The following is a 24,417-nucleotide window of genomic DNA, read 5'->3' as shown; positions in this document are numbered from 1 at the left end:
AAGGTTTTTTTTTTTTAATTCATTTAATTCATTTGCTTGTTTATGTCTCCGAACAACCTCGTTTGCTCGTTGCCATTCTGACGAAAAGTTCCTGAGAACCGACAGGTTTGGTAATTCTTCCGCCCCACAAAACAAGGCTCTCTCTCTGCCGGGGAACCGAGGGATGGAACAGGTATTGGTGGTTGGGTTGGGGGCGACTTCCAAGTCTCTCCCCCCCCTTAAAGCTTCATTCTCATTTGTTCTTCTTCGGAGAAGCAGCGTCGAACAGGACATAGAGGGTGAGGCCGACACCTGGGGAAAAAACAAAATAAAATAAAAAATTCCCTCCAGTAGCACCTTAGAGACCAACTAAGTTAGTTCTTGGTGTGAGCTTTCGTGTGCATGCACACTTCTTCAGAGACACTGAAACAGAAGTCACCAGACCCTTATATATAGCGAGAGGTTGGGGAGGGGTATTACTCAGCTCCATGTCACTTATCGAAAAAGTTGGCAAGGCTTGAGGCATTCTTGGTTTCACGCCAGCCCTCCCCCCCCCCCGAAATTGCCACCCTTCGTTCCCCCTTTATTTACGATATTTGTATGCTGCCCGAAAACATAATGTCTCTGAATGGCTTCCAATAAATATTAAAGCAACAATGATCAATCCAGAAAAATTTCGCTGGCCAGTCATTTTCACAAATTATTATTAAAAAAAGGGAAACGGAAGTGGGTTAAGGGACAGGCAACGGCTTCTCTTTAGCTTTGCTGAACAGGAAGCAATCAAATACAATGAAACCGAAAGAAAGAAGCTTTTAATTAATGTTGTAGGAAATTTCATATATAGCTATAGAATCCCTAGTATAGTAAGATACGACCTTCGGAGCAGACATTTTCAGATTTTTTTTTAAATTCAATTTTCCTTTTCCCCAAAAATTGTTCCTTGATAATTTGTCACCCCCTCCATTATGGAACCTGGGGCAGACCGCCCCTCCGCCCCCTTGCTACGCCCCTGCCTACCGGCCAGGGCATGAAACCTTTTGTTTTGCAGAAATGTGTGTCTGGGAGGGGTCAAGGAGAGATGGCACAGGTGTGGGAAATTCCCAAGTTACCTCCTCTGACCCTCCCCATTTTGTGATGTAGCTCCGATGTATCTGGGGGGTGGTGGTGGTGGTCTTGGGTTACACCTCTTCTGTTGATTGCATGATGTTTCTGGGGGGTGGGCTAGACTCCAGGAGGGATTTTGAAATGTCTTTCTAAGAGCATGCCTGCATTGTTCTGGGTCTTTTCCCCTGAGAAACACCGTTGTTCAATAAAGCTTCAATAAAGATCAAGCTTACTAGCTGCTTTGCTTCTAATTATTCTCTATTTTTTTTTCTCCTGTCAATGGAGAACCTGCAAAGGACTTTGCAAGGGAATAAGGGCAGATTTTTTCTTAACAAAATAAAATAAAAAATTCCTTCCAGTAGCACTTTAGAGACCAACCAAGTTTGTTCTTGGTATGAGCTTTCGTGTGCATGCACACTTCTTCAGATACACTGAACAAAATTTTTGCTTATTTCCCTAGCCCCCAAACCCAGCAAGGAATGGGACAGAATGTGGCCGCAAAAGTCTCAGAAGATTTCTCTCACCGTTATCATTCTCAGGCCAAATAAAGGCACAATCTGCCCCCCCTGAGATTGTGCTGCAGTTTGAAAAGGAAATATTTATGGACCAGGGCTGGGGAGGACGGACGGACGGACACATGCCCATGTGCTCTCACGTTGCTGTGTTTCATTTCTCCGTTTGTCTCGCCGCAGAGAGAAGCAAGAAGGCTTCTATTTTTGACCGCGAGAGTGAAAAAGAGAAATTGCGGCGATTCGTCTGCGTTCTGCATTTGCTATACATCCTGAATTCAGGTCAATGTCGTGGGCCACAGACCCCAAATTCCAAACGCAAATGATCTGTTTCCATGCAAGCGAGGGGAAAGATTCCTTTAAAAAAAAAAAAAAAAACAACCCCAACACAACCCACTATAACAGCAACTATATTTTTAGTTGAATTTAAAAAAAAATTAAACGAGGACAGCACCTCTGAAGAATTATGCAAAATTTGGAAATGAATGAAGAGGGGAGGTATCACTCACCAAACACACTGAGGATCATGGTTCCACGGTACATCACGGCATCGATGGTGCCTCCTTTAAGGTGCACAGGCAGCCCATTGTCCTCCTGGGGAGAGGCAGGGAGTGAGCCCCATCTCATTGGAAGAGGGGACCCCCAAGGGTCATCTAGTCGCCTGCCCTCCCCCCCCCAGTCCGCTTCAATATCTGTGCATGCTCAAGTGAGCGCAATGGGGGCCGCTCACTCCGGACGAGCAACTTCAACATCTTTGAACTTTGCATTGCTGGTCCATGACCCTTGGGATCCCCTCCAACTCCACACCCAGCGCCCGGATGTACGGATAAGCTGAACAAGCTCTAGCTTAGGGCCCCACTCTCTTATAATAACAAAATAATAATATATATATTTTTATTTCTACCCCGCCCTTCCCAATTGAAGACCGGACAGTTAAATATAATATAAGACAATGATTAAAACAGCTAAAAAACAGCATAAAAAAAACATTGGTGGGATCCCTAGGGCTAACTGGCCAGGTTAGTCATGCGAGGCCAGTAGGGAGGAATTTTAATGTAGGGACCCAGAAGGGTTTCTTCAGAAAGAAGGGAAGGGGGAAAAGAATAGGGGATCAGGCTAGATTAAAGGCCAGGTGGAATAACTCTTGTCTTACAGGCCCTGCAGAAGGAGGTCAGGTCCCGCAGGGCTCTAGTCTCGTGGGACAGAGTATTCCACCAGGTCGGAGCCAACACTGAAAAAGCCCTGGCCCTGGCGGAGGTTAATTTGGCTTCTTTAGGGCCTGGGACCCTTAAGCTATTGTTATTCGTGGACCTTAAGGTCCTCAGTGGGACATACCAGGTGAAATATACTCGGAGTCAAGTGTGAATTTCATGCTCTTTATTCAGCTCATTGTAGCAAGGAATGCAGTTCCCCCAAAACGTTTGCTTTATATACACTATTTACACAATGGGCCCCACGTGATTGGCTAATTCCAGGATACTCCTGTGTGCCAATCAGGTTGCGGATTCACTTCCACCTGGAGCTGGATTGGGTGGCTCCTGCGGACCAATCAGACGGCTGCAATCTCAATCCTATTGTTCTAGGACCAATCAGACTGCTGCAATCTCAATCCTATTGTTTTAGGACCAATCAGGCTGCTGCATTTTGGATCCTATTCAACTCAGTACATAACACCAGGAGAGGCGGTCCCGTAAATACGAGGGTCCTAAGCCGCATTGGGCTTTAAAGGTCAGAGAGTTTGGAGGGCCCCCCAAAAAAATTGAAGGAAAAAAACAACTGGATGTCCATTTCCAAAATCTAAGATGAAAAACAAATAAAATAAAACTGACATACAGCAACTGTGTTTTGTGTTGTGTAGGCTCCTGTGGTGTAAGTCATGGGCCCTGCCTGCTAGCCTGCTCCTGAAAATATCCCTGGTTCGCTCCTTTCTATATATAGGGTGCCGACATTCTGCATGGACTGGTTGCAGGGCAACATGCGCAAATGGTTTGAGGTGCTTATGAGGTCCATAAATGACCATCTAGCATATATTCAACACAAAAAACAGCCGCAATTTGTTGTGGACAAAGGACAGCTGGACATATAATGGGCCCCATTACCTTCAGGAGCTTGGGGCTTCATCAAACCTAAATCAGGCGGTGTCCACAACTATAGGGTTCTGTGACTTGGCCCTGCAGAGGGCCCTCCAAACTCTCCTCTGTCTCATCAGCCGACAAGGTGAAGTATAAATTTATTATTATTATCACCATCTTCATTATCATCGTCAGTTTGGGGAGGATATGACGTTGGAGAATTTATAAATTACCGTACTCCCTTTATTTTGAACAAAGGAAACAACGATTATGATCCCTGTTGCTGGAAATGTAATTGGAAGGGAGGTTTGGAGTTTGATTTCATTCGGTATGTATCGGGATTTTTTTATTTTAAATGCCTGATGTTTTACATATTTTTATAGATGCTGTAAGCTGCTCAGAGTAGCTGGGGAAACCGAGCTGGACGGGTGGGGTATAAATGATAAAATTATCACCATCATTATCCTCGTCAAAGTAATCGTGGAAGGGATTATCTCCCGCTTGGACTACTGCAATGCGCTCTACGTGGGGCTACCCTTGAAGGTGACCCGGAAACTGCAATTAATCCAGAATGCGGCAGCTAGACTGGTGACTGGGAATGGCCGCCGGGACCACATAACACCAGTCCTGAGAGATCTACACTGGCTCCCAGTACGTTTCCGAGCACAATTCAAAGTGTTGGTGTTTAAAGCCCTAAATGGCCTCGGTCCTGTATACCTGAAGGAGCGTCTCCACCCCCATCGTTCAGCCCGGACACCTGGGTCCCATCTACAAGGGTCTTCTAGTGGTTCCCTCCCTGCAAGAAGTGAGGCTACAGGGAACCAGGCAGAGGGCCTTCTCGGTGGTGGCGCCTGCCCTGTGGAACACCCTTCCATCAGATGTCAAGGAAATAAGCAGCTGTCCTATTTTTAAGAGACATCTGAAGGCAGCCCTGTTTAGGGACGTTTTTAATATCTAACGCTGTATTGTTTTAACATTCGTTTGGGAGCTGCCCAGAGTGGCTGGGGAAGCTCAGCCAGATGGGCGGGGTACAAAAAATAAATTATTATTATTATTATTATTATTATTATTATTATTATTATCATCATCATCATCATCATCATCATCATCATCATCATCCCAAGGGCCATCTAGTCCAACCCCCTGCAATGCTGGAATCTCAGCTCAAGCATCCATGACAGATGGCCACCCAACCTCTGCTTAGAAACCTCCAAGGAAGGAGATCCCACCACCGCTCTATTCAGAGAGAGAACCATAAACAGCTGCTGTCCCGACACGGACGAATCTCTCACCTGGAAGAGTTTCTGGTATTCTGGGACTTTGTTTTTCAATGCCCGAGGGCCGGAGGTGGAGAAAAACCGGAGAGAACTGATACGGGAAGCCTAGCGAAGAGAGGAAAAGAGGAACAAAAAAAAAAAAAAAAAAGCAGAATTGCATTAGGAAGTCCCATCTCTTCCCAAGCAGCCATGGATAACCCTTTCCTCCACGAATTCGCCTGATTCTCCTTTAAATTGGTGGCCAGATCTCCCTCCTGGAAAAAGCCCTACCTCGTGACTGAGCCTGGGATTGTGCAAAGCTGATGCTCTCCAATTTACCTGGAGTTGTCATTCAGTAGAGGGCATAGAGATGTAAAATTTCCGGAAATTTTGAAGCTGGAAAAAAACCTAGTTTCCCCCCGGTTTTTTTCCTGGAAAAAAATAACGGATTTTTTTTGGGGAAAATTGGAAAAAAATGCTACATTAGCTCTTCTTTTTTCTTTTCCAGATTGAAAGTCATTCTGTTACTTTAGACACATAAAATATAACTATGGACAATTTTAATGGGCATAAAGTTATCACAACTAGCGTATTAAAGTTATCACAACTAGCGTAGTGTACCCAAACAGTTATTACAAACAGAATTTACTTTTAAAATAATATTTATTTGTATTTGTAACGAATGGAGCAACAATCTCCTGAACTGTTTATTAGTTTATGTGGAACAAAAAAAAAATCCACAAAACAATTTATAAAAACCCAGAATTAGCAATTATTCATATTTCCTCTCCACAGTATTTTTTTAAAAAAATTCTCATAAAAAGAACTGAAGAAGGAACTAAATTTCAATGAATGGGCATGAAATTTAATCAGAATCATTTTCAGAGCTGTAACGATCCGTATCAGTTTCAGTCTCTGCTTCTGCATCTACTCTGTTGCGTGTGTCATTATCACGGTTATTGTGGACTTCTAAAAACTGAATGTTTGCTCAGATTGAAACAGTTTTTCCAATTTTTCGGGGAACAAACCCAAAAAAGGCTTCAGGAAAAAAACAGGGGGGAAATGGGTTTTTTTTCTGAATTTTTCCGGTTTTTCCCTGGCCTTCACATCTCTTAAGTGGGCACAGGGGGTGTATGGGTAATTGCAGCCTACCTCGTGGGGCTGTTGTAAAGGTGAACCAGCTTCACGTTTGCCATTAAATCTCTTTAAGTTCGCTGCATGTAAATTCTAGTTCACTGTAAACTCAGGTACACAGGTTGGGTTTAGCCAGCTGCGTTGCGACTTCTGCTTTCGCAGGAAGCCGAGATGTAAAAGCGCTCTGGGCTTTGTCCCTGGGGGGCCCTAAAAGCACAAGTGAAACCTGGGTCTCCTAGTGACATGCAGAACAGTCGCCACCTGTCCCCCCCCCCCTTCCCCACCCCACTCCAGACCAGCCGGGTGCCCTCCAGATGTTTTTTTTTTAAAGATATTTTATTATTTTCACATTAAACAACAGAAACACAATACACACACAAATACATAATAAAGAAAACATAATAAACACATTAAAAAACAACAACAACAACAACAAAAAACTTATACAAACCTACATACACAGGAACAATACACTATCATTATTTAATTCTAGTTTCTATCTTCTTTAGGAGGGGGGACTTCCCCCGTTCCCTCAAACTGCGTTCAATATTAATATACTTTAGTAACTTTGTATCTGTTTTCTTAACATTAACCACACTTCTTAATAGTTTTCAAGATATTAATTAATCAAATATAATTCATTACTTAAACTACATATCCTAAAACATTCCTTAACATTTAAATTATTCATAACAATACTTCTTATATACCAGGTACTCTTTTTATCTAACATCAACTAGCTAAAGCCAATTCAACAAGCTAATTCTGCTCAAATATCCAATTTTACACGATTCTTTATATAATCCTTAAATTTCTTCCAATCCTGTTGCACCTTCTCCTCCCTCTGGTCTCGGAGTCTCGCGGTCAGTTCAGCGAGTTCCATATAGTCCATTAACTTCATCTGCCATTCTTCCACTGTCGGGATCTCTTCACCTTTCCAGTTTCTTGCAAGTAAAATTCTAGCAGCTGTTGTGGCATACAGCCCTCCAGATGTTTTCGACTACAAAACCCACCAGCCATGAACATAAGAGACTAAGGAGAGCCTGCTGGATCTGGCCATACAAGTTGGTTTGCGTCATTGCGGCCCTGTGGCAGGGAGTTCCACAGTTTAACCACGCGCGGCGCGAAGAAGGACTTCCTTTTCGTCTATCCCGAATCTTCCGACATTCAGCTTTATACATCCATCGCCACATGAGGCAGAAGAGGATGGGAGTTCATAGAATCATAGATTCATAGAAGCTTGAGAGCTGGAAGGGACCCCTGGGGTCATCTAGTCCAACCCCACTCCAGTGCAGGAATCTCAGCTAAAGCAACCATGACAGATGGCCATCCAACCTCTGCTTAAAAACCTCCAAGGAAGGAGAATCCACCACCTCTTGTGGGAGTCTGTTCCACTGCTAAACAGCTCTTACTGTCAGAATATCCCGTCCCCCCCAATGTTTAGTCGGAATCTCCTTTCTTGTAACCTGAAGCCATTGGTTTGAGCAGGGCCGGCGATTCCATTTAGGCGAACTGGGCAATTGCCTAGGGTGCCAAAATGGAGGGGGCGCCGGCCAGGCTTGGGCGGGACGGGCTAGCCAGCCCCGTCTCGTCCATTGGGGCTGGTGGCGTGGCGTGGCGTGGCGCGGGTGGGCGGGCAGGCGCTCATGCTGCTCCAGGGCGGTCTGCGAGCCGGCCGCCCAGCCCCGTCTTTGAGCGCAGCGAGCGGGGGGAGCCACGTGGCCACGCCAGCGGCCTCCCCCCGCCCCCACGGGTGGCCGGGTGCTTGCACCGCCCGCGCTCTCCCCCGGACGCCCCGGCCCTCACCTGACGCTCAGAGAAGGGGCGTGTGGCTGCTGCTGCTGCTGAGCGGCGCATAGGTCCGTGCAGCTTTGAAGGCTGTTGCGTGCCGAGAGGGCGCCGAGAGACGCTGCCGGTCGCCCGAGCAGCACGGACGCCGCCGACACTGCCAGGAGCTGCCGGGTGGGCTGGAAGGTGAAGCGCTGCCACGCAGGCCAAGGCCCGCTTGGAGGGGATGGCGAGAGGCGCCCAGCCCGCGCTTGGCAGCTCCCGCCCCGCCCCTCCCTCGATGCCGGCCCCTGCCCAGCTAGCCCCTCTCCTCTCCCGAAGCCGCGCTGAGTTCTGCTGTGCCCCCCTCTTAAGAGCCTCACCCTTGACACCCGAGGCGGGGAGGCAGGGGGTTGTGCCCGGCAGACCAGGATCACATGCAACGCACCTCTTCTGCACCATGCCTGGCTCCTTCCGGAGCCCCCCGTAAGGCTGCGGTGAGGATCCCAGCGCTCCCACTCGCTCTCCAGCCGCGCGCACCGGGGGGGGGGGCTTGGGGGGGGTTCCATAAGGTGGTTCGCCTAGGGCGCAAGAAGCCCTAGCGCCGGTCCTGGGTTCGAGTCCTACCCTCTGGAGTAGGAGGGGGGGAAGCATGATTCTCACATAGCCGGCTTTGGGAAGGCAGTGCAAGGGCTGGGGGGGGGGGATTGCATTTTGGCCTCACTTCTCCCCTATTTCCCCAAAATAAGGCAGTGTGGGGCCTGTGGGCTGTGTGTTGATGTACAGGTGAAACTCGAAAAATTAGAATATCGTGGAAAAGTCCATTTATGTAAGCAATTGTTTTCATTAGCTACTGGAGTTTAATATATGAGATAGACTCATGAAATGCAAAGCGAGATATGTCAAGCCTTTGCTTGTTATAATTGTGATGATTGTGGCGTACAGCTGATGAGAACCCCAAAGTAGAGATTGTTAATTTGGGGTTCTCGTCAGCTGTACGCCATAATCATCACAATTGTAAAAAATAAAGGCTTGACATAACTCGCTTTGCATGTCATGAGTCTATCTCATATATTAGTTTCACCTTTTAAGTTGAATTACTGAAAGAAACGAACCTTTCCACGATATTCCAATTTTTCAAGTTTCACCTGTGTTTTTGCAGCCCACTTGGTAGTAAAAGTTGGACCGCTAAGATTTAGACGGTACCCAGTTGGCGAAGGCGAGCCTAGGCTTAAACCTAGGTTTACTCCAGCTCCTCCCAAAACCAGGGGCGGAGAGAGGAGAGCGTAGGGGGCGGGGCGATCGGCGCCGCAGCGCGCGAACTACTGTTCATGCGCTGCAGCCTTAAAAGTTGACGTGCCCCTGCACGGTTGGAAGGGGTGCTGACCGCTCGCACCCGCCACCTTGGGTGGACTGCGCATATCCACACATGCGCAATCCACCCGGGATGGTGCGTGCCGTGCCGTCACGGCGCATGCGCGTTAGGGAGCAGCGCCCATAACATCAGTTTGCCGCCCAAAACATCAGTTTTTCAAAAGGTAAAGTTCCATGATCACTGCAGAAGGCGACAGCAGTCACGAAATTAGAAGACGCCTGCTTCTTGGGAGAAAAGCAATGACAAACCTAGACAGCATCTTAAAAAGCAGAGACATCACCTTGCCGACAAAGGTCCGTATAGTTAAAGCTATGGTTTTCCCAGTAGTAATGTATGGAAGTGAGAGCTGGACCATAAAGAAGACTGATCGCTGAAGAATGGATGCTTTTGAATTATGGTGCTGGAGGAGACTCTTGAGAGTCCCATGGACTGCAAAAAGATCAAACTTATCCATCCTTAAAGAAATCAGCCCTGAGTGCTCACTGGAAGGACAGATCCTGAAGTTGAGGCTCCAGTACTTTGGCCACCTCATGAGAAGAGAAGACTCCTTGGAAAAGACCCTGATGTTGGGAAAGATGGAGGGCACAAGGAGAAGGGGACGACAGAGGACGAGATGGTTGGACAGTGTTCTCAAAGCGACTGGCATGAGTTTGGCCAAACTGCGGGAGGCAGTGGAGGATAGGGGTGCCTGGCGTGCTCTGGTTCATGGGGTCACGAAGAGTCGGACACGACTGAACAACTGAACAACAAATTATTTCTCCCATGGAAGCAGAAGGTTTGGGGCAGGGGCAGATTAAATAAGTAGCTAAGGCTGATCTCTGTTCTGTGTCTGTTTCACAGGCAAAGAGAAATCTTAGGAAATGAAATATGTGAAATGAATAGCCCTGCGAGGAAGGACTTGGAAGGACTCGAAATAACCCCCTCGGCGATGAAGTTCAGCTGGGTGACCTTGGGCCTGATTGTGGCCCTCAACCTGACCTACATCGCAGGGTTCTTGTGGGGATTCATTGAGGAGGAAGAGTTTGAATATAAATGCAATAAATAAAGAAAGCGATGCAACTAAACTGGTGAGCCGCTCTCCTCCAGAAGCTGTTTCGAACTTCCCAGCGACAGACAGGAGGAGCAGACCGCCATGATGTAGGAGTAGGGAATTGAAAGTGTCTTACGGAAGAATCGGTACCTTTTTCGGACTATCCAAAGAAATATGACAGTACGATGAGCTCACGGGCAGGGGCGTCAGAAACAATCAGATTATAATATTGAGGTTTGATAGATTTAATAGATAGAGGTTTGTGGTGCAGCCGAACGAGAGGAACAACAACTCCGTGGAGAACGGGGCGGAAAGTCAACAAAAAGAAGAGAAAAGACGAAATGCCATTTTGACTGTAGAGGGTTAAAAACGTTGAAACTTAATAAAATATAATTGGGGGGGGGGACACACAAAAAATATATATAAGAGCAGGGAGAGGGTTAAATATAATCATGCCTCTTTTTCACTCCAAGGAGGCTGCACCAGACACAGAACTTTCTTCTTCAATATATATAGATATCTTTTTAAGGGGACTCTGCAACAAACTGGCAAGGCTACCCCCCTGAAACTGTGTTTCGCCTGTTTCGGCCTTGCCAGTGGTTTTTTTTTTTTTTATAAACACCGGCAAAAGTCCAGTAGCTTATGTGTTAGGACACGGGTAGGCAAACTAAGGCCCGGGGGCCGGATCCTGCCCAATCGCCTTCTCACTCCGGCCCGCGGACGGTCCGGGAATCAGCGTGTTTTTACATGAGTAGAATGTGCCCATTTATTTAAAACGCATCTCTGGGTTATTTGTGGGGCATAGGAATTCGTTCGTTATTTCCCCCCCAAAAAAATATAGCCCGGCCCCCCACGAGGTCTGAGGGACGGTGGACCGGCCCCCTGCTGAAAAAGTTTGCTGGCCCCAGATTTAGCCGCAACGAAGCAACACGGCACACCCAAACACCCATGGCAGAGTTAGTGACCTGCTTTTAGCAAGCAGACATGCGGAGACAGAGGAGGGGTTTTTACCAGGAGGGATTTCATGGTCCTGGATCTTTCTTTTTCTTTCTTTCTTTCTTTCTTTCTTTCTTTCTTTCTTTCTTTCTTTCTTTCTTTCTTTCTTTACTGATCTCTCTCTCCTCCGCTTGCTTCTCTCTGGTGTGTCTCTTCCGACCTCCAGTTGGGCCTTACAAGGGCACTGCCTCCTCCCTGCGGTTGTTTTCCTTGACCGCCTGCCAGCAGTAAGGGCAGCTGGCGAGTTCAAACTTCAGACTGGAATGCGGAGGCCGGTGGAGGGACATTTCAGAGGGCCTGCGGTGGAGAAGGGGCAGCACCAGCAGCTGTTGTTGTTGTCGTTCAGTCGTGTCCGACTCTTCGTGACCCCCTGGACCAGAGCACGCCAGGCACCCCTATCCTCCACTGCCTCCTGCAGTTTGGTCAAACTCATGCCAATCGCTTCGAGAACACTGTCCAACCATCTCATCCTCTGTCGTCCCCTTCTCCTTGTGCCCTCCATCTTTCCCAACATCAGGGTCTTTTCTAGGGAGTCTTCTCTTCTCATGAGGTGGCCAAATACCGGAGCCTCAACTTCAGGATCTGTCCTTCCCAGGGGTGTAGGGAGCCGCTTTGTCTCCCGGGGCCGCAAACGCGGGGGCACACCCCTGGGGACGGGGCGCCGCTCCCTAGTGCACGCGCCCCCTGACGTCATGACGCATGTGCCGTGATGTCATGGTGCGTGCGCAGCATCCCGGGGGGACTGCACATGTGCGGACATGCGCAGTCCACCCAAGATGGCGGGCACGAGCAGCCGGCACGCTGTGCTGCTGTTCACGCGCTGCAGCCTTAAAAGTTGCCGCGCCCCATGAGCATCAGCAGCCCCAATTGCGGGGGCAGGGCACCGCCCCGAGTGTCACCCCCCAGGGCGGTTCCCGGGGCGGCCCACCCCCCGCCCCCATTCCTCTGCCCCTGGTCCTTCCAGTGAGCACTCAGGACTGATTTCCTTCAGAATGGATAGGTTTGATCTTCTTGCAGTCCGTGTGAAATATACTCAGAGTCGAGTGTGAATTTCATGCTCTTTATTCAGCTCGTGGTAGCAAAGAAAGAATCTTTCCCCAAAATGTCTGCTATATGTACATTAATTACACAATGGGCCTCGCATGATTGGCTGATTCAGGGCTACTCCTGTAGGCCAATCAGGTTGCGGATTCACTTCCTCCAGAAGCCTGATTGACTGCTCCTGCATTTCTCCCTTGCGTCCTGAGTTCGAGTGTCCTCAAAGCCCAGGACACCTTTGGTCAAGCCTGTTGTCCAATCAGAGCACTTGCAGGCCAGTGTTTCCCAATTGTTGGTGTTTATACTGCATTTTTAAAGATTTGCCTTGAGAGAGTCTTTAAGCCTCTTTTGTCGACCACCAGCATTGCACTTTCCATTTTTAAATTCGGAATAGAGTAGTTGCTTTAGAAGACGATCATCAGGCATCCAAACAACACGACCAGTCCAACGAAGTTGGTGTTGAAGAATCATTGCTTTGACACTGGTGATCTCCTTGATAAAGAGTTCTGTGAAACCCTAAAGTCTGCACACACACACACACACAAAAATTCCTTCCAGTAGCACCTTAGAGACCAACTAAGTTAGTTCTTGGTATGAGCTTTCGTGTGCATGCACACTTCTTCAGATACACTGAAACAGAAGTCACCAGACCCTTATATATAGTGAGAGAGCGAGGAGGGGTATTACTCAGAAGGGTGGTGGGAATGGGGGATCGGCTGATAGGTGTGGAAAACCTGTTAACGACTGCAATTGGTCTTACCGGAAAAAGCAAGGGATAAGAAGTGTGCATGCACACGAAAGCTCATACCAAGAACAAACTTAGTCGGTCTCTAAGGTGCTACTGGAAGGATTATTTTATTTTTTATTTTGTTTTGACTATGGCAGACCAACACGGCGACCTACCTGTAACCTAAAGTCTGCATTTGCCTACTGAGGGCCAAGTTGGTCTGATCAAAGCAACCGTTCTGCAATCTGGGACTCCACGAGGAACTGAGTCTTTGCTTCTCGGTCGTCGCAAAGGGAAGTGAAACCTGCCCCGTCTTTCTCCTTTTAAACACCAGTTGGTGTCTGGCTCTCCTACTGAAAGGACGACATCGTATCGGGGCATGTGGATTGCTGCTGTGTGACCCCAGCCTGGTACAGCTTAGGCACTGTGAATAGCTGAGTTATGTTTTCTTTCTTTGTTCTGATTTGATGGTGAGTACATGAACTTTTTATTGTATAATTGAATTTTTATTGTATAATGGAATGTATATTTGTAGTGAAGTTGATGGTTTGCATTGTTGTTACCAAAGAAAAGTCCAGACCTTGAAGAAACCGTCGGTGAAACGGGAAGTTTGAAGCTAGCCACCCGTCGGGAGAACACACCCACATGTTGGAGGGATTCTGAATAACCTTCCCCAACATTGTGAGGATGGACCTTCGCGTCTGATAGACATTTGCTATACCATCTTCATCATTATATTGAACATTTATGGCACTTTGTATTTTTGCACTTTGTAATTGCACTTTGTATTAGCACTTTGATGATTTACAGCATATATAGGTTTGCCTTTGATGAAATATTTATAAGTGCCCTTTGCATTACGATACTGTCAGTTTAGTTTTCATATTGATGCAATTCCTCCAGTGATATACACGGTTTTGTATTTTTTCTGAGGTACAGATACCGTGACTGTCTGTTGTTGTTTCTACTGGTACAGCTTAGGTAGCTGGTTTGTACAAAGTCAGGTCATTGACGCATCTGAGCTCAGGTAGAGGCCCTGCTGGGTTTTTTCCTAGCCTAATTTAGGGATACTAGAACTGAAGCTTGCGCTCTGTGGCTGAGCTACGAGTCCTTGGTGACTGGGAACAATCTAGCCAATGCGTTCACATGCCGGTGCCCTGTTTTCGTCATCAAGACATTGGGATTACTGAACCCTACTTGAAGGTTTCTATACTCTGGGTTTCACGTTGACAGAGCGGCTGGTTTCCCACCCACCCCCTCCTTTCTTCATCAGCTCCGCTTTGCTTGCAGGTATGATGCTAGCTAATTCAGTCGCTCTGGGTTTCTTCTGCACAAGTTTTTTCTGGTTGCTGGTTCGTCCCGAGGATCTCTGGAGGCAGCAGCAGCAGCAGGTCGAGGTGGACAACTCTAGGTAGGTGGAACCTCATGCAAGGGCTAAAATTGGCTGCATGTGTGGCAATGAAAGAAACCTATTTGAAAATGATGTACGGATGGTACCGAACGCCAGTAAAATTAGCAAAAATGTATAAAAATAAAGAAATAAGTGTTGGAAACGTAAATCAGTAGAAGGGACATTTCTTCATATGTCTACACAATCAAGTAGTATATAAATGCTATGAAATAAAAATAAGATAGATGAACACGTTAGGTTAAACAGCTTGCAAAAATGTGTATTTAATGAGAAATCGACCTTAAAATTTTCCACGAGGATCCCTTTTTTTTTTTTTTTTTTACTAAATATGAAAGTTTTTACTAAAAGAAAAGGTTGTTTGGAAGTCACCCTGGGCAAGATAAAGAGACTAACAAATTCAGTAAATAAATAAAACCGCAAACTGGTACAGAAATGTCGGGAACTGATTTTTTTTTTTAAACAAATATATATATTTCATTGAAAAAATTCAGTGGACAAATAATGGGAAAGAAAGACGCTTGAAACTGTAATACGATATACAGGTGCATAAGTAAGGTTATTATTCCAATGAGTATACAATTATTAACAAGTCGTAATATTTTTAAATAAATGCATTCTAAGTATTAATGCATTTATCCACACCCAATCTGTGTCTAAAAGCGATCTGTTCATCTTCTATCTCTTGATCAAAGGGGGGGGCGGCAATAGTATTTTCTTTCCAGTGAATCGGTATCGGTCTTTTGGTGGAAGTGAGGGTGCGGAGAATGAGCTGATCTGCAGACTTTTGACTCTCTCTTTGACTGCAGGGACTGTCCTTGGCGATGCATGAGCTTTGTCCAGATGTGGCCCGGAACGTTCTGCATAGTGAGTAAGAATTTCTAATTCGGGGAGACTCCCTTTCTGAACAGTTAAAATCTCTGCATATTCCGGGGCGTAGCAAGGGGTGTGTGTACGGGACGGGTCGCCCCAGGTTCCATAATGGAGGGGGTGACAAATTATCAAGGAACAATTACTGCCCTACTAGGGCGGTTCATAAAACCCCTTTTTAAAAAGAATTCCTGCTCCATCTTATCTTACTATACTAGGGATTATATAGCTATATATGAAATTTCATGCATATCGGTTAATATCTTGACCCTCCTCCACCAAAACAGCTGTTCACTTGGCTGTTTTCCTGTGTCGTGAAGGCTGAGATTTCAGTTCAGTGGAGCACTTACTGTTCCCAACCCTAACCCTGCGGAAAGCCATCTAATTAGACTTTAATTTGATTTTTGAGATGTTTTAGGAGGTAATTTAACGATAGTTTGGTTTTATACCAATGTTATGTACATCTGATATTAGCCACCCTGAGCCCGACTTCGGCCGGGGAGGGCGGGATATAAATAAAAGTTTATTATTGTTATTATTCCTTTGTAAGAAAATATGAAATAACGTAAAACCATTTTTTTCCGGGGGGGGGGTAATCAATTGGGGGGGGGTTGACAAGAAATTTTCCGCACCGGGTACCACCTGACCTTCCTACGCCTCTGTGCGTATTACCCGGCTAAATAAGACAGCTGCAGAGCAGTTGCGACAGGTCAAGGACCCCTGGACGGATAAGTCTAGTCCAGGGGTCGGCAACCTAAGGCCCATGGGCCACAAGCGGCCCACGGGGGTCGTTTAAACCAGCCCTGGCAAGGTAAAAGGCGACTATGGGGTTGCGGCGCTCATCTCGCTTTCAGGCCAAGGGAACTGGTGTTTGTCCACAGACAGCTTTCCTGGTTATGTGGCCAGCAGGATCAAACCACTACTGGTGCACAGAGGACAGTGGCGAGTGCCAGAGCGCATGGAAATGCAGTTTACCTTCCCGCCGGAGCGGTACCTATTTATCTACTTGCACTGGTGTGCTTTCGAACTGCTAGGTTGGCAGGAGCAGGGACAGAGCAACGGGAGCTCGCCCCGTCGCAGGGATTCGAACCGCCGACCTTCCGACCGGCAAGCCCAAGAGGCTCAGTGGTTTAGACCGCAGCGACACCCGCGAGAAGGGGTTAAAAAAATGCAGCCGTGGGGGGACTCCAGCTCCCATCAGCCCCTGGCAACATGCCCTTTGGCAAGGGATGATGGGAGTTGTAGTTCAATGGAGTTTGGACTTGGTCCAATAGCAGAAGGAGAAATATGAGTTGAAGAGGACAGAAATGGAATGAAACCTCTACTTAACTGTTAAGCTGTATGAATAAATAGAGGATAGCTCAGCCAGTAGAGCACGAGACTCTTAATCTCAGGGTCGTGGGTTCAAGCCCCACGTTGGGTGAAAGATTCCTGGGTTGGACTGGATGACCCTTGGAGCCCCTTCCAACTGTACAATTCACAAAAAGGGGGGAAATGAGGTTTGAGGCTATGCTGTACCTCCGGGAATCTAACGCACCTTCTGCTTTCTGCGATGCATTTGTAGGCTCTGGGAAAGAAGTTTGAGTGCGTCATGCCGAAAGACGCACACAACTGGACCATTCATGGATTATGGTGAGGCGATCTCATTCAGGCTGGTATGGGTTGTTGTTGTCCAGTCGTTCAGTCGTGTCCGACTCTTCGTGACCCCATGGACCAGAGCACTCCAGGCACATATAAGCTAAACAGGTTATAGCTTAGGGTCAAACTCTCTTGGGGGCCCCCAGGAAATTTAAAGGAAACAAACTGGATGTACATTTCCAAAATATAAGATGAAAAACAAATAAAATAAAACCTACATGCAGCAACAGTGTTTTGTGTTGTGTTGGCTCCTATGATGTAAGTCATGGGCCCCACCTGCTAGCCTGCTCCCTAAAATATCCCTGGTTTGCTCCTTTCTATATATAGGGTGCCCACATTCTACATGTGCAAAGATACCTATTACATCCATAAATGACCATATAGCATATATTGAACACAAAAAACAGCGACAATTGGTTGTTGACAAAGGACAGCTGGCAGGGGCGTAGGAAGGGGGGGCGGGGCGCCCTGCTGGGGGTGCCACTTTGGGCGGTGGCCCTGCCCATCTGGGCTTCCCCCCCCCCTTTAAGGCTATTTTCAACACTGCCGGGGCGGAGCTGCAGGGGCGGCCAGCGAGGTGGGGTTTCACCCCCATCGCTGGCCGCCCCTGTGGCTCTGCCCCGGCAACTCCGAAAATAGCCCCCCCCCCAGCGGCTTTTTTCGCCGCGGCATGGAGGCAAGGGGCGGGCCAGCGAGGAGGGGTGCTACCCCTCTTCGCTGGCCCGCCCCTCTCCCTGCCCCGACTTGCGCTCCGCTCCCTACATCACTACTGGGAAAACCATAGCTTTAACTATATGGACCTTTGTCTGCAAGGTGATGTCACTGCTTTTTAAGATGCTGTCTAGGTTTGTCATTGCTTTCCTCCCAAGAAGAATAAATTACCATATAGCATATATTCAACACACAAAAAAACAGCGACAATTTGTTGTTGACAAAGGACAACTGAACATATCAAGGACCCCATTGCCTTCAGTACCTTAGGGCCTCATCAAACCTAAATCCGGCCCTGATATTAAATGTGTGTGTGTGTACACACTGTTGTTGTCGTTCAGTCGTGTCCGCCTCTTCGTGACCCCATGGACCAGAGCACGCCAGGCACTCCTGTCTTCCGCTGCCTCCCGCAGTTTGGCCAGACTCATGCCAGTCGCTTTGAGAACAGTGTCCAACCATCTCATCCTCTATCGTCTCCTTCTCCTTGTGCCCTCCATCTTTCCCAACATCAGGGTCTTTTCCAGGCAGTCTTTTCTTCTCATATGGTGGCCAAAGTACTGGAGCCTCAACTTCAGGATCTGTCCTTCTAGTGAGCACTCAGGGCTGATTTCCTTCAGAATAGATAGGTTTGATCTCCCTGCAGTCCATGGGACTCTCAAGAGTCTCCTCCAGCACCAGAATTCAAAAGCATCAATTCTTTGGCGATCAGCCTTCTTTATGGTATGTGTGTACACATACACGCTGGTTAAAAATATCAGAGCTGTTTACAACAATTATACTTAGAACCATACAATTAAAACCATAGAACAAAGTTAAATTAAGAAACTCTGATGCATTCTTCATTGCCTGCTGGAATAGAAAAGTTTCCAGCCTCCTTCACCTGCTCTTCTTGTCCTTTAAATCAACAGGCCCAGCAACGTTATGGACTGCTGCCCATATAGGTACCTCTTCCCTTCCGACCTGGTGGTGAGTAGAACCTTTTTTGCTGCAAAGTTTGGCTTCGGTGGCCCTGCTTCCAATGATGTGGGACAGCTCAGCTGCTGGAGCATGAGACATTGAATCTCAGGATTGTGGGTTCAAATCCCACGCTAGGCGAAACATTTCTGCGTTGCAGGACTAGGCGACCCTTGTGGCTTGTTGGTTTGATTTATATACCGCCCAGTGGTCTCCGGATGGTTCACAGAAAAGTTCACAATATACAGGTGAAACTCGAAAAATTAGAATATTGTGGAAATGTCCATTTATGTAAGCAATTGTTTTCATTAGCTAATATATGAGATAGGCACATGACATGCAAAGCGAGATATGTCAAGCCTTTATTTGTTATAATTGTGATGATTATGGCGTGCAGCAGACGAAAACCCCAAAGGTGAGATTGTTAATTTGGGGTTCTCGTCAGCTGTACGCCATAATATTTAATATTTATGCTTCATCTTTTATTGGTGGGTTATTTTGAAATTGAGACCTGCAGTTTTAATTGAATTTTTAAATTTGTATTTTAATCTGTTATTTTAAATTGATCGTGTTTATGGTTTTTTTTTGCTGTGATTTTAATTGATGTTAGCCACCCTGAGCCCGGTTTTTTGGCTGGGAAGGGCGGGGTATAAATAAAAATGTTATTATTTTATTATTTATTATTTATTATAACCATCACAATTATCACAAATAAAGGCTTGAAATATCTCGCTTTGCATGTCATGAGTCTATCTCATATATTAGTTTCACCTTTTCAGTTGAATTACTGAAAGAAATGAACCTATCCACGATATTCTAATTTTTCGAGTTTCACCTGTATAAAATCAGAATAAGAACAGTAACCCAATAACTCCCCCACACCAACAAGAGAGCCACATTTTAAAAGGGTATAGGATTGACAATCAGGTCAACCAAAGGCCTGGTTAAAAAGGAACATTTTTGCCAGGCGCCTGAAGGTGTATAATGAAGACGCCAGGCGAACTTCCCTGTTGGAGAGCATTCCACAGACGGGGAGCCACTGCAGAGAAGGCCCCGTCCTCGTGTTGCCACCCCCTGGACCTCTTGAGGAGGTGGCACATGAAGGAGGGGCTCAGAAGATGATCTCAGGGTCTGGGTAGGCTCATATGGAAAGAGGCAGCCTTTGAGGTATTGCGGCCCTGAGTCGTTTAAGGCTTTAAAGGTCAAAACCAGCCCTTTGAAGGCATGGCCCAGCATTTGCCCCTTGAGGTGACTTGCCTAACAGTAGGGCCGGCCCCAGACAACATGATTTCTTAAGATTTAGTGTCAGGAGTATATCGTATTCCTGGACACCGCAGAGTTAGACGCAGACTTTTCTGGAAGCTTCTGGCTGTTGTGTAATTGACTAGACAGCACAACGCAGGAACTCAGCAACTCACTGGATAACTATATACAGTATTTATTGATTGAAGCAACTAGCATCCATAAGTTACTATTTACAGTCTTTACAAATAAAAGAAACAAAACATAAAATCTTTTCCTCCCTGTCTCTCTCTCTCTACACTGACCACTTTCTCCACACTAACCACTAACCACACAGCTCTCACACAGAGCTGAGTCTTTAGGCACTCATTGACCAATCACAAGGTCGTTGCTAAGGGTCTGAGAGAGAGCAGATCTGGGCTTTCTGCCAACTACTTAATTACTTAATTGCTTGCAGATAGACAGCTGCATTTCTGCACGTAGGCAGCTCTGAAATCTCTAACACGAGTGTCTCAAGTAGCCTTCCTTTCCTGCAGGACTTGACGTCTGAACTGAACAAGCATTGGCCGTCCTTCATCAACTTGAGCAACTTCCAGTTCTGGTAACCGAGGCAGGGGGGCTAAATAGAGGAGGAGGGTGGGGTTAAGGGGCTGACGGACGTTGCGACCCCAAACATCTGGAGGGGGCGAAGTTGGGGAAGGCTCGGGTAGAGAGATGCCGGGTGCACCTGAAAACCGTTGTTTTACTCCTTCCTCCCGCCCAGGGAGAAAGAGTGGCAGAAACACGGGAGCTGTGCCGGCTGCATGGAAGCCCTGAGTTCTCCCAGCAAATACTTCAGAGCCGCCCTCTTCCTGCGTACAAAATACAACATCGACAGGTGAGCTGGGGAAACAGGCAGCGCCCTCCTGTGGCAGCCGGGGCGGCCGTGGGGCGTATCGCCATTTGGATTCTGTGGGGAAGATGTACGTAAAATGCAATTAAAACCCATATGGCATTGTTATGTACTGAGCTGAATCCTAGAACAATGGGATCCAGGATGCAGCAGTCCGGTTGGTCCTAGAACAATAGGATCCAGGATGCAGCAGTCCGGTTGGTCCTAGAACAATAGGATCCAGGATGCAGCAGTCCGATTGGTCCTAGAACAATAGGATCCAGGATGAAGCAGTCCGATTGGTCCTAGAACAATAGGATCCAGGATGCAGCAGTCCGATTGGTCCTAGAACAATAGGATCCAGGATGCAGCAGTCCGATTGGTCCTAGAACAATAGGATCCAGGATGCAGCAGTCCGATTGGTCCTAGAACAATAGGATCCAGGATGCAGCAGTCTGATTGGTCCTAGAACAATAGGATCCAGAATGCAGCAGTCTGATTGGTCCGCAGGAGCCACCCAATCCAGCTCCAGGTGGAAGTGAAACCTGATTGGCCTACAGGAGTAGCCAGGAATTAGCCAATCACGTGGGGCCCATTGTGTAAATAGTGTATATAAAGCAGACGTTTTGGGGAAACATTCATTCATCGCTACTATGAGCTAAATAAAGAGCATGAAATTCACACTTGACTCTGAGTATATTTCAGGCATCGAGTACAGTGTGCCTTACAATGGCTACCACAGGCAGAAAAATATTTAAGTGGTGCGCCAAGATCACCGTCAGTTTTCAAGCGGTCTAGAGGGGAGGGCAGGAGTTGCTGCTGTAGCTAAATGACCCTGTTTTACATTCCCTTTCTGAACACAGAGCCTTTCAAAGAGCTGCCGTCATCCCAACTTGTATCCAGAGCTACCAGGTACCTATTCCTTCCTATTTTTTGCTACCCTGGAGATCTGAGAAATTGGGGAGGAGAGGCGGGGTGGGTTAAGGAAAGCCACCATAAAATAGCTGGGTCCTCATTACAGTTTTAATTCATCTCCTCATCCTCCTGGCCTGCAATAAGTCTATTAAGGTTGTTGTTGTTGTTGTTGTTGTTGTTGTTGTTGTTGTTGTTGTTGTTGTTGTTGTTATTCTGCCCTAAGTACAACAGAAAAGTTGTCCAAATATGAATGATTAACCTATTAAACTGGGGATAAAAAGAAACTAATATGAAAAGTTGTTATTCGAAAAATCTTCATCTACTTGCATATTAAAGTTATACCAGCAAGAATTAGTCTTTATGTAGAAAACTGTGATTTAAATCAAGCCTTACTGACTAGTGATTTAAATCGCGATTTAAATCAAATCCACCCTGCGCAAACACAAGGGAGGCACAGCAGAGCATGCAATCGGGACCCCAGAAGGTTATGGATTCGCCGGGTCCTGCGCCTCCTCATATGCATAGCCAAGATCCCGATTGCACGCTCCTCTGCTCCTTGTGTTTGCACGCCGGGTTCAGCTGGCTGGCTGCATGGGGGATGGCGCACGTCCCGGGAGGGCACGGGGCACGCCGGGGAGGGGGCATCCGCAATGGCACGCTTTCCCAAAAGGAGGCTCCGGGCGCAGCACGGCATGGCAGAGGCGGGCGAGGGCGGCAAACTGATGCTGGGAGGGGCCGCGCCCAGCCTCCGCCACTTCCCTGGCGCCCTCCAGAACGTGGCGCCGTGGTTCCCCGCGCCACTAGCCTCTATGGCTAAGACGGGCCTGGAGCTACTGCTGGTAGCCTGTGTAGACAACGATGATCTGGCTTGGCAGCTTCATGTATATGTCCTAACCATAGTTCTCTGCCCCGTCCTGCCTGCAATTCTCATCCTCAGCTCAGCACCTTAGTGACCGTGTTGCAGCCCGTCCTGGGAGACCAATACGAACTCCAGTGTGTGACTGATGTCCAGGTGGGTTATCTTCCCTCCCTGAGCACAGAGACCCCGCCCTGCTGTTGTACCCCCTCTTCTCAAATCTTCTTCCCTCTTTGCAGGGGCGTCAAATCTTGGTGCAAATCAAGGTCTCCCTCCACAGCAATTTCTCCTCCAGCTGCATCGCAGACTCCTACTCCAGCATCTCCCCTTACAAGCCCTGCAGGAGCGAGAGGAGGGTTTTCTATTTCCCCGCCAGCCAGAAGTATCCACGCAACCCCTGCCCCTGACTCCAGGCAGGCAGAGGTGCGAATTCTGCAAGGCGGGAAAAAAGGCTATAAAGCAGCTAAAATCAAAATAAAAGATTTAGGAATGGATACTTGCTCCGGTGTGTGTTCTTTTAATAGAATTCCCTGGGCTCTTGGGTGGCCAACTCCCAAGAGACTGCGATCTACTCACAGAGTTAAACGCAGGCGGTGATCTACCCCCTTTTTGGGGGGGTTCAGGTCAAAGTTGTTGAGGTTTTTTTTTTAGGAAGGAGGAAGGCCCATTTGGGGGGGGGTTTCGGGTCAAAGTTGTTGAGTTTTTTCAGGGAGGAGGTAAAATATCGAGCTTTTTTTAGGGGACCCACAGTTGTTCAGCTTCTTTGGGGGGAGCCAATGATCTACCAGTGATCTACCGCAGACGTCCAGTGATCTACCGGTAGATCACGATCTACCTGTTGGACGTGCCTGCCCTAGAAAGTACTGCAAAACGGATTAATTTGTTCCAGACTTTTAAAAACAAACATCTAAAACAGCAATTTAACATGAATTTTACTATCTAACGAGACCACTGATCCATAAAATAATCAATAATCAATGTACTGTACTATAAAATATGCCTGTTGTCTTTGTCCATGTAGTTTTCTTGGCAGGGATACTGGAGTGGCTTGCCTGTTACTTCTCGGACACGACTAAACGACTAAACAACAACAACAACAACAACAACAACAACAACAACAACAACAACAACAATTAGCTGCATGGATGATAGTCATTGTTTGGAGACGGGGCTTTTATCCATTTCCGCAGTCACACAATCCATCCATCCATCCATCCATCCATCCATCCATCCATCAATCAGTAGACGAACTGGGTTCTGCACAGTCGCAAAAGCAAATTAAACCAAAAGGCCTCAAAAGCAAAAACGCAAAATAAATAGCAAAAACAAAACCGTCAAATTTAATCTGTTCCGGAAGTCCGTTTGACTTGCGAAATGTTCGAAAATCAAGGTGCGGCTTCTGCAGGCGCCCCGGAAACAACAGCTGACAGCCGCATTGGATGTTCGGCTTCCAAAAAACGTTCAAAAACCGGAACACTGACATGCGGGTTTTGGGCGTTTGGGAAGCAAGGTGTTTGAGAACTAGGGTAGCACTGTATTCGACAAGGCGATCTTGGCCACCTCAAACAATGGATTTGGAGGAAACATTACAGGCCATCAAGTTATCGGTTGTTTTCGTTAATTTTATTTTTTATCAAAGCCTCCCGCAAGAGCCAGTGGCGGACACCAACCTGGGTGGGTTTAAGAGAAAATTAGATGAATTCATGGGCAAGAGACCCAGCCAGACTCTCAGCCGATCCTACTTTGCAGGGTTGTGAGGATAAAGTGAGGGCAAAATGCAGGGGGGGGGGGGACCATGTTAAGACTCCTTGGAGGAAAGGTACGATATACAGGTGAAACTCTAAAAATTAGAATATCGTGGGACGGTTCATTTCTTTCAGTAATTCAACTTAAAAGGTGAAACTAATATATGAGATAGACTCACAGCATGCAAAGCGAGATATGTCAAGCCTTTATTTGTTATAA

At 47.0% G+C, this 24,417-nt stretch overlaps 2 protein-coding genes across 2 annotated transcripts; one reads left to right on the top strand and one right to left on the bottom strand.

Moving 5' to 3' along the window:
- Positions 1 to 16: 16 nt before the first annotated feature.
- On the bottom strand, positions 17 to 11,431 carry LOC117052493 (cytochrome c oxidase subunit 7A2, mitochondrial). The gene is made up of 4 exons (XM_033159470.1): positions 11,238 to 11,431; positions 4,957 to 5,046; positions 2,102 to 2,186; positions 17 to 291 (listed from the first exon to the last, which is right to left on the bottom strand). The coding sequence occupies exons 1-4, from the start codon at positions 11,250 to 11,252 to the stop codon at positions 233 to 235; spliced, it is 249 nt and encodes an 82-aa protein (XP_033015361.1). The 5' UTR covers positions 11,253 to 11,431; the 3' UTR covers positions 17 to 232.
- Positions 11,432 to 14,282: 2,851 nt separating this feature from the next.
- On the top strand, positions 14,283 to 22,876 carry LOC117052096 (ribonuclease Oy-like). The gene is made up of 9 exons (XM_033158820.1): positions 14,283 to 14,398; positions 15,205 to 15,262; positions 16,830 to 16,897; positions 18,523 to 18,580; positions 20,347 to 20,411; positions 20,574 to 20,687; positions 21,545 to 21,593; positions 22,534 to 22,608; positions 22,692 to 22,876. The coding sequence occupies exons 1-9, from the start codon at positions 14,283 to 14,285 to the stop codon at positions 22,857 to 22,859; spliced, it is 771 nt and encodes a 256-aa protein (XP_033014711.1). The 3' UTR covers positions 22,860 to 22,876.
- The last annotated feature ends 1,541 nt before the right edge of the window (positions 22,877 to 24,417 follow it).

This window comes from Lacerta agilis, chromosome 8 (assembly GCF_009819535.1).
Source record: "Lacerta agilis isolate rLacAgi1 chromosome 8, rLacAgi1.pri, whole genome shotgun sequence".
NCBI classification, from domain to species: Eukaryota; Metazoa; Chordata; class Lepidosauria; order Squamata; family Lacertidae; genus Lacerta; species Lacerta agilis.
Note: the sequence above shows the minus strand (reverse complement) of the source record. Positions and strands in the feature narration are given on the sequence as shown.

Excerpts from the sequence above, each read along its gene's own strand:
- LOC117052493 (XM_033159470.1), bottom strand. Across the intron at positions 2,187-4,956 it reads AATACCAGAAACTCTTCCAG|GAGGACAATGGGCTGCCTGT; the intron begins GTGAGAGATTCG and ends GCCTCTCCCCAG. Across the intron at positions 292-2,101 it reads CATGATCCTCAGTGTGTTTG|GTGTCGGCCTCACCCTCTAT; the intron begins GTGAGTGATACC and ends TTTTTTCCCCAG.
- LOC117052096 (XM_033158820.1), top strand. The coding sequence starts at position 14,283 with ATGCTAGCTAATTCAGTCGCTCTGGGTTTCTTCTGCACAAGTTTTTTC. Across the intron at positions 18,581-20,346 it reads TCTTCCCTTCCGACCTGGTG|GACTTGACGTCTGAACTGAA; the intron begins GTGAGTAGAACC and ends CCTTTCCTGCAG. Across the intron at positions 20,412-20,573 it reads TTGAGCAACTTCCAGTTCTG|GGAGAAAGAGTGGCAGAAAC; the intron begins GTAACCGAGGCA and ends CCTCCCGCCCAG.